General features: G+C 36.6%; 1 protein-coding gene across 5 annotated transcripts; it reads right to left on the reverse strand.

Annotated features, from left to right (window-relative positions):
* Positions 1-391: 391 nt before the first annotated feature.
* Positions 392-11,471, reverse strand: LOC126809923 (acetylcholine receptor subunit alpha-like 1). Of its 5 annotated transcripts, none has more exons than XM_050534795.2 (8): positions 11,144-11,471; positions 7,438-7,595; positions 6,468-6,622; positions 5,414-5,865; positions 3,276-3,362; positions 3,036-3,154; positions 1,844-1,991; positions 392-1,225 (listed from the first exon to the last, which is right to left on the reverse strand). In XM_050534795.2, exons 1-8 carry the CDS (start codon positions 11,205-11,207, stop codon positions 1,026-1,028), a joined length of 1,383 nt encoding a protein of 460 aa, XP_050390752.2. In that variant the 5' UTR covers positions 11,208-11,471; the 3' UTR covers positions 392-1,025. The 5 variants fall into 5 exon arrangements, 4 of the variants coding, with proteins under 4 accessions (XP_050390752.2, XP_050390754.1, XP_055954913.1 ...); XM_050534797.2 differs by lacking the exon at positions 11,144-11,471 and adding an exon at positions 10,749-10,869; XM_056098938.1 differs by lacking the exon at positions 11,144-11,471 and having other exon boundaries at positions 7,438-7,710.
* Between the last annotated feature and the right edge of the window lie 1,325 nt (positions 11,472-12,796).

Here is a 12,796-nt window from a genome sequence, read left to right on the forward strand (position 1 = left end):
CCACTGAAATGCAATGGGGTTTACCCGTCTACTGTTCTCTATCAAGGGTATTCAGGACCCGGATCTTACGACTAGAAGCTACCCGGGCAACATTTATGGCATATTTCAATTCATATATTTCAATTCACATATTTTATTTCAAATATTTTATTTCAAATATTTTATTGCAAATATTTATTCACATTTTTCAATTCACATATTTTAATTCACATATTTCAATTCACATATTTTATTTCAAATATTTTATTTCAAATATTTCAATTCACATATTTTATTTCAAATATTTTATTTCAAATATTTCAAATCACATTTAATTCACACATATCAATTCACATAATTTAATTCACTTATTTCAATTCACATATTTCATTTCACATATTTCAATTTTCAATTAACATATTTTAATTAACATATTTTAATTCACATATTTTAATTCACATATCTGAGTATATGGAATAGACACAGCCTGTCTAAGAGCCATATCTTATATTATAATTTGTTGACTCATTTCATACGGGTGTAGGGATATAAATGAAATATTACACAGATTAAATTCATGTCAGTAGAAAAACAGTAAATCCTATAAATACTATGGATCCTGTGCAGTAGAACAACTGTATATATTAAAATACAATAAATCATATCCCATCAGGACAACTGTATACATAATAATACAATAAATCCTATCAGAGTAGAACAACTGTTTATATCAATATACAATCAATTCTATCCCAGTAGAACAACTGCATACATGAAAATACAATATACAGTAGAACAATTGTATTTACAGTAGAACAACTCTATACATAACAATACAAGAAATCCTATCACATTAGAACAACTGTATATATCAATATACAAGAATACCTATGTCAGTAGAACAACTGTTTGTATCGATATACACTAAATCCTATCCCAGTAGAACAACTGTATATATAACAATACAATAAATCCTATCCCAGTAGAACAACTGTATATATCAAAATACAATAAATCCTATCTCAGTAGAACAACTGTATATCATATCAAAATACGATATACAGTAGAACAACTGTATATATGAAAATAGTGAACATGAAAAGAAAAAAGAGAACACGATCCAGTACAAGAGATACTTGACGCCATTCACCAAGCATTTCCTCTTTTACTTCGTTCGTACGAGCACGTGCTGTTAAAAGACACACCTGTCTGTTTAAATCTTCAACGTCAGTCTCTAACTTTGATCCTACAAAATATAATATTATAGAAATGTATACACAGTTATCTCCCTTATCTTCATTTATTAAAATCACAAACATTAGACCATCATTAATATTCCAATTGACTTCAGGGTTAATTCTGGTCTCAAGCTCCAACTTGTTCCCAAATTGGACTGAACGCATGTCTTTGCGTCAGATTTTGCACGAGTTTGACCAAATAAATTGTGAAATACACACACATAAAGTACATATCGCATGCTAAAAACGAGAAATTATCCACCGTAACCAACCTCAAAAAGAGAGATTAGTGTTTATAAAGATTAGGATCGCCGAATTGTGCGAAAGAATTACTGGTCTGAAACCAGAATAAGCTGCCTTCTGTTCAATTTAATCGCAGTGTATACGTCTGGTTTCTATATTGGATTTTTATTTGGACGATTGGCGTGTTCGTAAAACAACCATTGACAGTTGGAATTATGCATAAGACTAGGGAGTAATACTGCTGTCCTCATAGCATACTGTATGGCGTAGGCCCGTCTTCATTAACCTAGTCGGGGCAGAACGGTAGGACGTTAAATCCCATTTTATTTTGCATAACTCTAGCTTCTCTATAAATTACAATTAATAAAAACGATTTTACTCACCATTTTTACCGTCTCTGTGTCCATCATGTTCTGTGCTTAACCCAGAAGGACTTGCAAAGTCTTTCATTGGAACACAACCAGTTGAAATAACCGGATAGTAATTGTCATTTTCCAAACACACGATAGGTTTCAGACAGCTTAAGAAAACCTGAAATGTCAGAGGAGGGGAAAGTTGTTTGCTTATGCGTGAATTAACAATATCACGCAAAGAAGCAACAACATTGTGTTAGATGTACTACATCTTCAAAAATAATATCGGGTGTTCTAACAAAAATAGTAAACATACCATGTTCCGTGCACGTTAGCGTACATAGACTTGCATTTACAGTACACGATTAATCATGATCTGGATGGTGTCATGTTACATTCACACACTACTAATAGATTTCAATAGTTTCATGTAGAAACTAAATTGTGGAGTTCCACAGGGATCGGTCCTTGGACCTGTTCTTTTTATAATGTTTACCAAGAATGTAAGACAACTAATCGGTAGCCATGTTATAGGACGATATTCTTGTAAAATACCTTAACAATTCTGACATAAAATTAAATAATAATAGGAGCCACGGTGGATAGATGAGTAAGACTCTGACTCGCTAGTCTGGAGGCCGAAGGTTAACTCCCGCTGTTGGCCGAGAAAGTTCATCGGGTTTTGCCGGCGTGGGGGGGGGGCGGCTGACAAAGACAGCTGTCTAGTGGTTCGGATGGGACAAAACACCGTGCAAGTAAAAGATCCCTTGGCAGTTGGAATTCGATAGAAGATTAGGCCGTAGCGCCACTGTCTGATGTCCCTCATTGCACACTGCATGGTATATGCCCGCCTTCACTAGCACAGTCGGAGCAGATCAGCAGGGCATTAAACCCATTTGATTTCATTCCACAAAGCATTTTCAGACCTAAGTTAAGAATTTACTCATCTTTCATGTTTATAAGAGATATTTTTTATCTAGAAACACAAAACATTGCACACAGTTTTTTATTGATGAATTTGATACATTAAAACAACAGTTTTATAAAGGGCTATATTTTAGTTAAAATAAGGCAAACGGTTTTGAATATATTCTTAACTTACGTCTATGGATGCTTTGTGAATAATGATAACAACAATACTAATAATAATAATAAGAAGAATGCCCAATTGTGTGAATTATTAGCGCTATATAAATGTGCATATTGTTATAGTATTACTTACCGATCTAATGATATCGGGCACCTTGCCTCGTCTAGGTCCTCTGTTATGTACATTTAGAACACATATAGTTGCTAGTAAAGCGAGGAATGACCAGATCAGATTTAAACTATAGAAGATATCTGAAAGTATTGCATGGGATATAAAGGGCAATAATTCTTGTGACACTCAAGCAAAGTGTCTTCTATGTCACTTTCGGATTAGGGTCCGAAATGTATAGCATGTATCAGCTTTTAATCTTACCGAGTAATGATAGCGTCGCATGTTGCATTGGTAGAACATCTTGAAGTTTGAATATCATCATTATATTAGCTATTATCAATATAGAACCTGAAACAGATAAACGATAGAAATTAAATGAAATGAAATGGGGTTTAACGTTCTACTGTTCTGCTCCGACTGGGATACTGAAGACGGGCATACGCCATACAGTGTGCTATAAGATGAGGGAAATTTTGCTCGGAGAGCGGCACTATGGCCTACTCTTATAGTACATGTGACCGATAGATTTTCATTACCAATTTGATGAATAAATTTAACTATGGTTTTCAGTTAACCTTAGGTCTAAAGTGTCCAAAATTGGTTGATGGACTTCCGGACATGTGAAATGAAATTAGGTTTAACGTCCTACCGTTTTGCTCCGACTGGGCTAATGAAGACGTTCATACGCCATACAGTGTGCTATGAGAAACATTTTCCCGGGGCAGCGGCCCTATTGCCTACTCTTATATCGAATTCTTTTACGTGCACGTCAATGTATATACGGGACCTTGGTTTTTCGTCGCATCCGAACGGCTAGACAGCTCTCCTTGTCAGGCCCTCCGTCCTGCATCATTTACAAGGGGAAACCATCCCGATGAACTTTCTCGGCCAATGCAGGGATGTTAAATAGTTGTAAAATGAAAGTAGCTGTTATATCAGTATATGGTCTCCTCATCGACTTCAGTGTTGAATCACTGACATTACCTGGCCTATAACAGTTTCTTTTTGAAAATTCCCATGATCTTATTCTTTATAACCTCAATGAGTACAATATATATGTCACAAGTATCGGATAATAAGACTGAAAGAGCTTGGTCATTTCTATTTTTTGTTAGGTCAGAATCTATAGGCAGTGATGTTATTTTTGAAGGTGATCACGCTAATTCATGTCTGTTAACTTCCTTATACTTCCGCCCAAAACTCTCACAGAAAATAGAAATTCATACATTCTTCGTCGATTATAGCCCAACAGAGTCAATGGGAAATTGGTTTAACACCCAATCGACACAAACTAGCAAATTTCGGGACTAACATATGGTTTGAATTTTTATTCCAATTATCCGCTTGCACGTAGGAATCTTTAGCATTGGGAGGAAACCGGATGACCCGGAGAAAATCAACGAAGTTGGAAAGGCGACCCTAATCCTAAATTGTCACCCAAAAACGGGAAGTGGAAACCAAGCCACTTGACTAAACAGAAATTGCCGTGGAAAAGGGTACGAGGGGTGGGGGTGGAGGAATAGCATGGGGGCCGACATATTTTCATTTTAGTTATTTTAGATTTAAAGGAGTCAAATTACTTATATCTGGGACCTAGAAATTGACACAAATGGTTCGCACCGTATATAATAATGTAATATGAATGTATATAAACTGATTTACATTCAATCCTTTCTGTTTTTACTGTAATATCTAATCAGTTATGTTCGGCGAAATACGTCAGAAGTGTCAACTGAATAACAATCTCTAGCGTCTAGTTATTCCAGTCTACACCGAAAGTATTGATTGCGATTGCTCTCCAGATAAAAATATGGCGTTATCGTTTGACATGACTTGTGGAATATTCGTGTACCATTGGTAATATGTTTCTTTTGTCTTAAATATTGGATATCGGAAGCCCATCTTTTCACGGAAAGATCACAACATCAATGTTTATTTACATTCACAAAAAATTCGTGTTTTCAATGTCGAAATTTTTGGACGATATTTAGTTAGAGACTTAGCTACTTTAAACTAAACATAAAAGATTTATGTGGTCGGGGAGCCACGGTAGCTAGTTGGTTAAGACGCTGGGTCGCTAGCCTGAAGGTCGGGTGTTCGATCCCTGCATTGGCCGAGAAAGTTCATCTGGATTTTGCGACGTGGTTTCCACTTGTCAGTAGTGCAGAACGGAGGGCCTGACAAGGACAGCTGTTTAGTCCTTCGGATGGGACGAAAAATCGAGGTCCCGTGTATACATTGGAATGCACGTAAAAGATCCGGTCAAAATTTCCCTCATAGCGCACTGTATGGCGTATGCCCGTCTTCATTAGCCCAGTATAGGAGCAGAACAGTAGGACGTTAAACCCCATTTCGTTTCATTTATGTGGTCGCTTAGATGTTTGTCATTTTGTACTTACCGAGTGTGAGTCTTTCTCTTGATTCTGGTGGTAGAAAAAGTTGAAATGGAATCAGTAAAGCCAAGATGACAGCAGGTAGAATATAAACGTGTATATAATATATTGAAATCCTCTCAAGTACCACAGTATATACCATAGTTTGATAAGAACAACAGCTGTAGTGTTTGACCTTTAACCCGGCCGTATGATTTACTAACATCCAGTATTTTCCACTTTCATCCATCTCAATTTCGAAGGCCAGTGCTACGTCATCATTGACATACGTCATATTAAGTGTATGCATGTGGTGTATGGATGATCCAAATTTGAATTTACAAGTCTGATTATCAAATGGGAATGTTGCTAAATTTAGGTCACATCGAACCTGCATGCGCAATGACCGTATCCATCGGAGCTTTCCGGTGTGTTCAAGAAGTATTGTGTCGTCGTGAAATGCTTGTTCTTCGCCAATACTGAAACAGAAATAAACATTTTAAATACAATTGGTCTAATATCTTCCAAGACGCAGCATCATTTATTGCCTCCAGAAAGGGGGGTTGGACGGCCGAATGATTAGCACGTGCGTGCTGTATCATAAGGTCTGTCATTGAGTCAACCGGCGTGGTTTCGAATCACGGCTTGTACGTGACAAAGAGTAGTGTCGCCTGTCCAAACTCGCGGGTTTTCTCCGAGTCCTCCGGTTTCCTCACACTGTTAAAGACTCCTACGCGCAAGCGAATTACAGAAATAAAATTGAACCATGTGTTAGTCCCGAAATGACCTAGTTTGTGTCAAGTGGACGTTAAACCCCATCTCTCTCTCCTCTCTCTCTCTCTCTCTCTCTCTCTCTCCAGAAAAAAAGGAAGACCCTTAGCTTACCCCCTCCCCCTTCAAACATATTCTTATAAAATATACAGTGGCTCTATCCTATATTTGTCTGTCTAGATGCATATTAACTAAGTGTGGGTATTTTTTGTAGAATTCACAATGACTTTGACTTTGAGTCCGACAAGGACAACGACAACGATGACGATGACGATGACGATGACAATGACAATGACAATGATGAACTGACCCGTTATATAAAATAATATCTGGCTTCCACAAGTCAGAGGCTGGAATTGCTAACGTCTTAATATCTCCATAATCTGAACTGTTCCATCTCAACCTTCCATCCACCCATTTCTGCTGGAGCATGGCATTTACATCCAGTTGTCCCGACTTGACATCCTGATGGATAAAAAATAGATTTAGATTAAAACTTGACAATTAGAATACATACTACTTGCGTGTCGTACTTGGCCCCCCTCTTAGAATACGCCCACACTCCCACAACCTGGCCTTGTGACGTCGTTGATAATGAATTTGGAGGTAGCGGGAATGGCTTGCTGTTTTTTTTTCAACAAGGTACAGTCTATGTTTTTAATGTAATATAGGACATTTCTAACTCACTCCGTGTTTCTTAATGTTAATGATGACTTTTGTTTCGTTCGCCTTACACAGAACTAGATTTCTTACTTTCTAGAATCCCTTTTAGAAATACTCCCGCGGATGACCAATCTGATTAAAATACAGATCTATATTTCGTTTCGTTTTTTATACTTTCGATGGCTTACACTACATGAAGATGTGACCATTGCTTTGGTAGGACGCGTCAGAGATCATACGAGCGGTTTTTGACCCTATGACATTTGATTAACCAATCAGCATTGATGTTTTTAGTGGATTACCCACAGCTCCGTGCACCTCACGCCAAAAGCTGACCGTAACAGATTGTTTCATTGGCTAAACCCTCACATTATGCAGAATACGTCAACGGTAACAACTCTTTTTCACCAGATCCTAGTGTAGTAAAAACAAGCAAAACGAAATTTTAAACTGTAATAAACGAAACGAAAAAGGATCTGTGTTTTGATCAGATTGAGGGATGATCGGCATGATGACAACACTAGGTCGATCAAATTCAGACCCTTGTTGAACTTGAAGTCAGGTTTCCTGAAGGTATGGCCTAATGAAGCAATGAGATTATTTCGAAACAAACTTACCATACTGATTAAACCAGTTAATCTTAAACCTAGACCCACAGTTACCGGCCCTGTTTCATCGTTCACTGGTATCACATGGACTGCATAACCACTTCTAAACAGAAGATCTTCAAATAGTCGACGTTTGCTCGCTTGATTGGCTATGGCCCCAGTCAATACTGAAAAATACAGATTCTGGTTTAACCTTAACCCCGACCAAATGTAATAACTATCACATTTCACTTTACCCAAGTCATTATGTGTGTGCGTGTGTGTGTGTGTGTGTGGGTGTGTGTGTGAGAGAGAGAGAGAGAGAGAGAGAGAGAGAGAGAGAGAGAGAGAGAGAGGATATGAGGTTTAACGTCCATTCGACACATAAACTATGTCATTTTGGGATTAGCATATGGTTCAATTTCATTACAATAAACCGCTTTCGTGTAGTGGTCTATAGCTTTGAATGTCCTAATCGGAACCACGCCACTAGGTTCAAATGACCTGGCAATAGGGGGCAGACAGGCGACCGGTTGTCTGTGAGCCTTGTACTATGGGGCGCTCTAACGATAGCGGGTATTGGAGCCCCTGGCGCGATAAAAGAGACCGTTGCACATTTATCGAGCATGCAAGTCTTCAAAGGCCCTGCTGGTCAGTAGTACGTTAATCCCCACGCCACCTCTCTCTCTTTCTCTCTCTCTCTCTCTCTCTCTCATTATTAGTCAAGGTCGGACAGAGTAGGAAATTATTCACCATGATAGATTAGCCATATTAAGTCTAATGTATTATTATAATTGTATGTCATATATAATTGCGCAATTAAAAACCAATTGTCCCCTTCACATTAAGCTAGTTAATTCGTGTTAATTCTCTTTCTCACACAGGAAATCAAATGATATGGTGTTAAATGTCTTACTATTCTGTGCTTATGAAGACATGCGTGTTATAATGTACATTTTGCACGAGCAGCGACTCTACGGTCTATTTTTGTTCCGAATTCCGACTGTCAGGGGTCAAGGGTCTAATGGAAAGTAAGATTTAACCCCCTAAAAACAGTTTCCATGACATACTCTAGAAAAAAATTCCAAACCTCTTTTGAATTAAATTTTAACAATGTAAGATTTAAGGAATCGATATACCACAAACACCTTGGTCTTATTTTACAAAGTAATTGTCAGTGGGATAACCATATTGAATATGTAATATTTAAAGTTAAAAGCTCTATTGACTGTCTCCGTGGCTTAAAATATCGTATTTCTCGTAAGTCTTTAGAGAGTATTTACAATGCATTTATTTTGCTCTTATTCGAATACGCTGACGTCGTTTGGGACAACTGTAACAAATTTGAGTCCCTAAAATTAGAAAATCTCCATCTAGATGCACTGAGAACGATTACAGGTCTTGTTCGAGGCACTTCCCATAATGCACATTACTATGAATCTGGATATAACCCACCATCAACAAGACGCATAAGGCACAAGCTTATTTCTTATGTATAAAATCACCCTGCACGTTTCAAGTCAGTAGCTTGAAGCGTATATATGGTATTAGTGTCAGTGGCTTGTGGCACGAAGTAACAGTATATTGTCGCATACATAATATATTATGTCAACGCTTGGGCGACATAATATATTGTGTTGACGCTCCAAGCGTGTTAGCATATTAGACCTGTAGACTCAGTGGAATGTACGCGTCATCAGAGCGGATCCAGGGGTTGGACCATGGGGACCGGTCCACCCCCTTAACAATAGAAAGTGTCCCTGTAAATAAAAGAGGGCATCCTTATCAGAAAAAGGGCACCTGTGATGTCAGAATTTCAAAAAAGGGCACTTTTCTTTCGGATTAGGGTTAGGGTTAGGGTTAGGACACAGAAAAGAGAGAAAAAACAGAAAAGAAAAAAACAATCGAAACTTACCGATTCCATGATGGAAAATACCGCCAAAATATGTCTCCAAAGCATTCATTGGTTATCAAAGCGCCAATTAAATCTATCGTTGCAAGTTCATGCCTAGTCACCTCCATCCTAGTTCCAAGCGTTGACATAATATATTATATCGCCCAAGCGTTGACATAATATATTATGTATGCGACAATATACTGTTACTTCGTGCCACAGGCCACTGACACTAATACCATATATACGCTTCAAGCTACTGACTTGAAACGTATCGCCTGATAAAATGGTCAATGAATTGGTCCCCCCCCCCCTTTCTTAAGACTTCTTCTAGTACCACCTAAAATTTGTGAAGTAAATCCTTACCCTGTTCGTAATAAGAATGAATTGAAAAATATAGCTTCTAACACTAATTATTATAAAAGCTCATTTTTGCCTTCAACAGTCGACCTTTTGAACAGCCTTTCTTACGTTACGCAAAACGCCTCCACTATACAAAATTTCAAAATTAAGATAAGCGTGAACGATCATAAAATACCCAAATATTATTTCTATGGAGAACGTAAATTTCAGATTATACATTCCAGACTTCGCAATTGTAAAAGTGCTCTAAACTTCCATAGATTTTTAATGCATATTTCACATAATCCGACATGCAGATCTGGCCATACTCAAGAAGACAGTGACCATTATTTTCTGTACTGCCCAAATTATTCGTCTCAGCGTATTTCAACATTAAATACCCTCCCATTTAAATCCATAAATACAAAAGCGTTCCTATATGGCGATCCCAACGAAAGTAACTCGTACAACGAAGTGATTTTTAGTAATGTTCACAAGTATTTAAAACTAACCAAGCACTTTGAATAGATAAGGTAATTGGCTGGCGACGATGATTGATGTTAGATGGTGATAATGATGATGACCATGATGATGATCATGAAGATGATTCATTCATTCATTTATTTATTTATTTATTTATTTGTATAAATGTAAGATATAATACCTTTGATATTTGTACATTTTATCAATGTTATTGAAATTTACAATTTACATGGAGATGAATTTATATAAGCTATGGGTTGTTTTCAGATCCACAATATCAGTATTGAAATAATCATGATAGAATAGAAATAAAATATTGTTTAAACCAAAGGTCTACACGACCACAATCCGGTATATTGTATCCGATATTCCAGTCCCCTATCTACTCGACCACAGCCCGGGACATTGTATCCGATAGTTGCGTCTACTGGGAATTTATATCCGATAGTCAAGGTTCCTATCTTTCTTCGCCACAACGTCTAACATAGCTTCGTAATATCCGTACATGACTAGAATAATTGCTGCTAAGTTAAACATACATTATGCAAGAGCTAACTCTGCCTATTGCAGGTCTTTCTTTAGGCCTGAAATGTTATCTAAATATTAATTAGACATTCATTACCTTATCCGGACCTTAATCAACTCTAGATGGCATCGCTAGCCTGCGATATTTACTGGATTATAATCTGGTCTCCTGCTTCTGATTAAATCAAAAAATGGATAATCGAGACTTCTTTATAGTACTGACTTTAGTAATGATGATCAAGGGTTGGCCTAAAATTCAAAAGCTAATATCTCGGTTCGGAATGGAGCATTTTGACTGAAATTTTCAGCATATTCCATTTACTTTATCTATTTTTTAACTATTATAATGAGAACTGTCAACCCTTTATCTAATCTCGCATAATGCCCCTTTAACGAGCTTTATTTACTAAAATATATTTTGATGGCACCTTTAACCTTTAACCGTTCAGAATTTTGAATCATGTAAGCTGGATAACCAAATATAAAACTTACCTTGGGTAAGAAAAATATCCATCAATAAAAGGCATAAAGTAGAGGATTTCATCTTGGACACCATACAAGTTGATGGTTATGACGATACAGGAGGATGGGTTATTCAAACGACAATTAGAGAAGGTGATTGTCATAAAACAGCAATTGTTCATAAGAGTCCGATGTCGTAGTAGCCAATGGGGACGAGTATCAGTCAGCGCTGGATGATGGTTAGCGAACGATGGTCTCCTGCACTGATCACCAAACAGACGGTTATCACAATACGAGAACGATTATTAAACGACGGCTACACATGAAACGACAATTATCAACGAGAGCATGTTGTGGTCACTAATCATCGGAAATCGGAACTTGCTGTTTATCACCCACTTCACATAAATTATATAGGTTAGAATACAATTACTGCTTATTACTGAGCGACGTTTCGACTAGCCGTCTCTAGTCAATATCAAGCATAATGCAATATGAAAATGTAATAAGACAATAATACATGTACACAACAATACTTGGTTAATGCTGACCAACCAGAGATGTACTTGAAGGGAACCTATGTTGTTGTTGTTTATTAAAGATTTAACGTCCAATACATTAAATATGTTATTATTGACAGGTTGATTTAATTAAAATATTAAAACTCAAAATTGGTAAAATCACAAAATAAAAAAGTTCGTGTATATCAAAAGTCACCTTAAAATTGGTAAAAACACAAAAATAAAAAGTACTTGTATATCAAAAAGTCACTTTAAAACACACTTATAAAATCGCTATAAGGATTATAATTAATGCTAATAACAACATTCAATACGGTATATAGACCACATTACCTGAAATTAATACAAATTAGATTAATGGATAACTTGTTGTGGAGTATATACAATGATTTGGTCATGTTTTAATAATCACAAGCGCTGAAAGAAGATAAAATTTGATTAACTTTATCAACGACCACTTTAGCTGAAATTAACACAAATTGATTAATGGATAGCTTGTTGTGGAGTATTTACAATGATTTGATCAGATTTTAATAATCACAACACCCTAAAAAGATAAATTTGGTTTTATTATCAACGAAAAATGTTGATATATGCATTTTGATATAAATGATTCCACTTAAATACGAAAACCCTTAGAACAATGACTGCACAAATCACCAATAGTCGCCTGAAGGCCGACTTTTTGAATTAGTGAGAAGTATTTACACTGGATGCTATAGTGATTTAGAAAGGCAAGTTTTGAACTATTATGTGGATTGAATTTATATAACAGCAGGCCTGAAAAGCAAAATAATAGCCAATTATTAAATACCAGTTTTTTTTAAAAAAGAAGAAAATAAAAAGGGATTATTGTAATCATTACAAAATTTATATTAATGATGAGTAATAATCAGTAATTGGATTCCATAGAATTGTGACCTGTATATGCCAGTTCAATTACTAAATGCTCTTGAAACAATTCATATAAATTGTTTCATTGACATTCATTAATTGAACTGGAAATATATACATGTCAGCCCACTCATCAAGTCTCTAATTGGTCATCATTAATCACGTTTTCTGTTTACATGTATTATAAATTTTACCATTGGGAGCCACAGTGGCTAAGTGAGTTAAGACGTTGACTCTCTAGCCTGGAGGTCGCGTGTTCGATATCTGC

Source organism: Patella vulgata, chromosome 2 (assembly GCF_932274485.2).
Source record: "Patella vulgata chromosome 2, xgPatVulg1.2, whole genome shotgun sequence".
Lineage (NCBI taxonomy): Eukaryota > Metazoa > Mollusca > Gastropoda > Patellidae > Patella > Patella vulgata.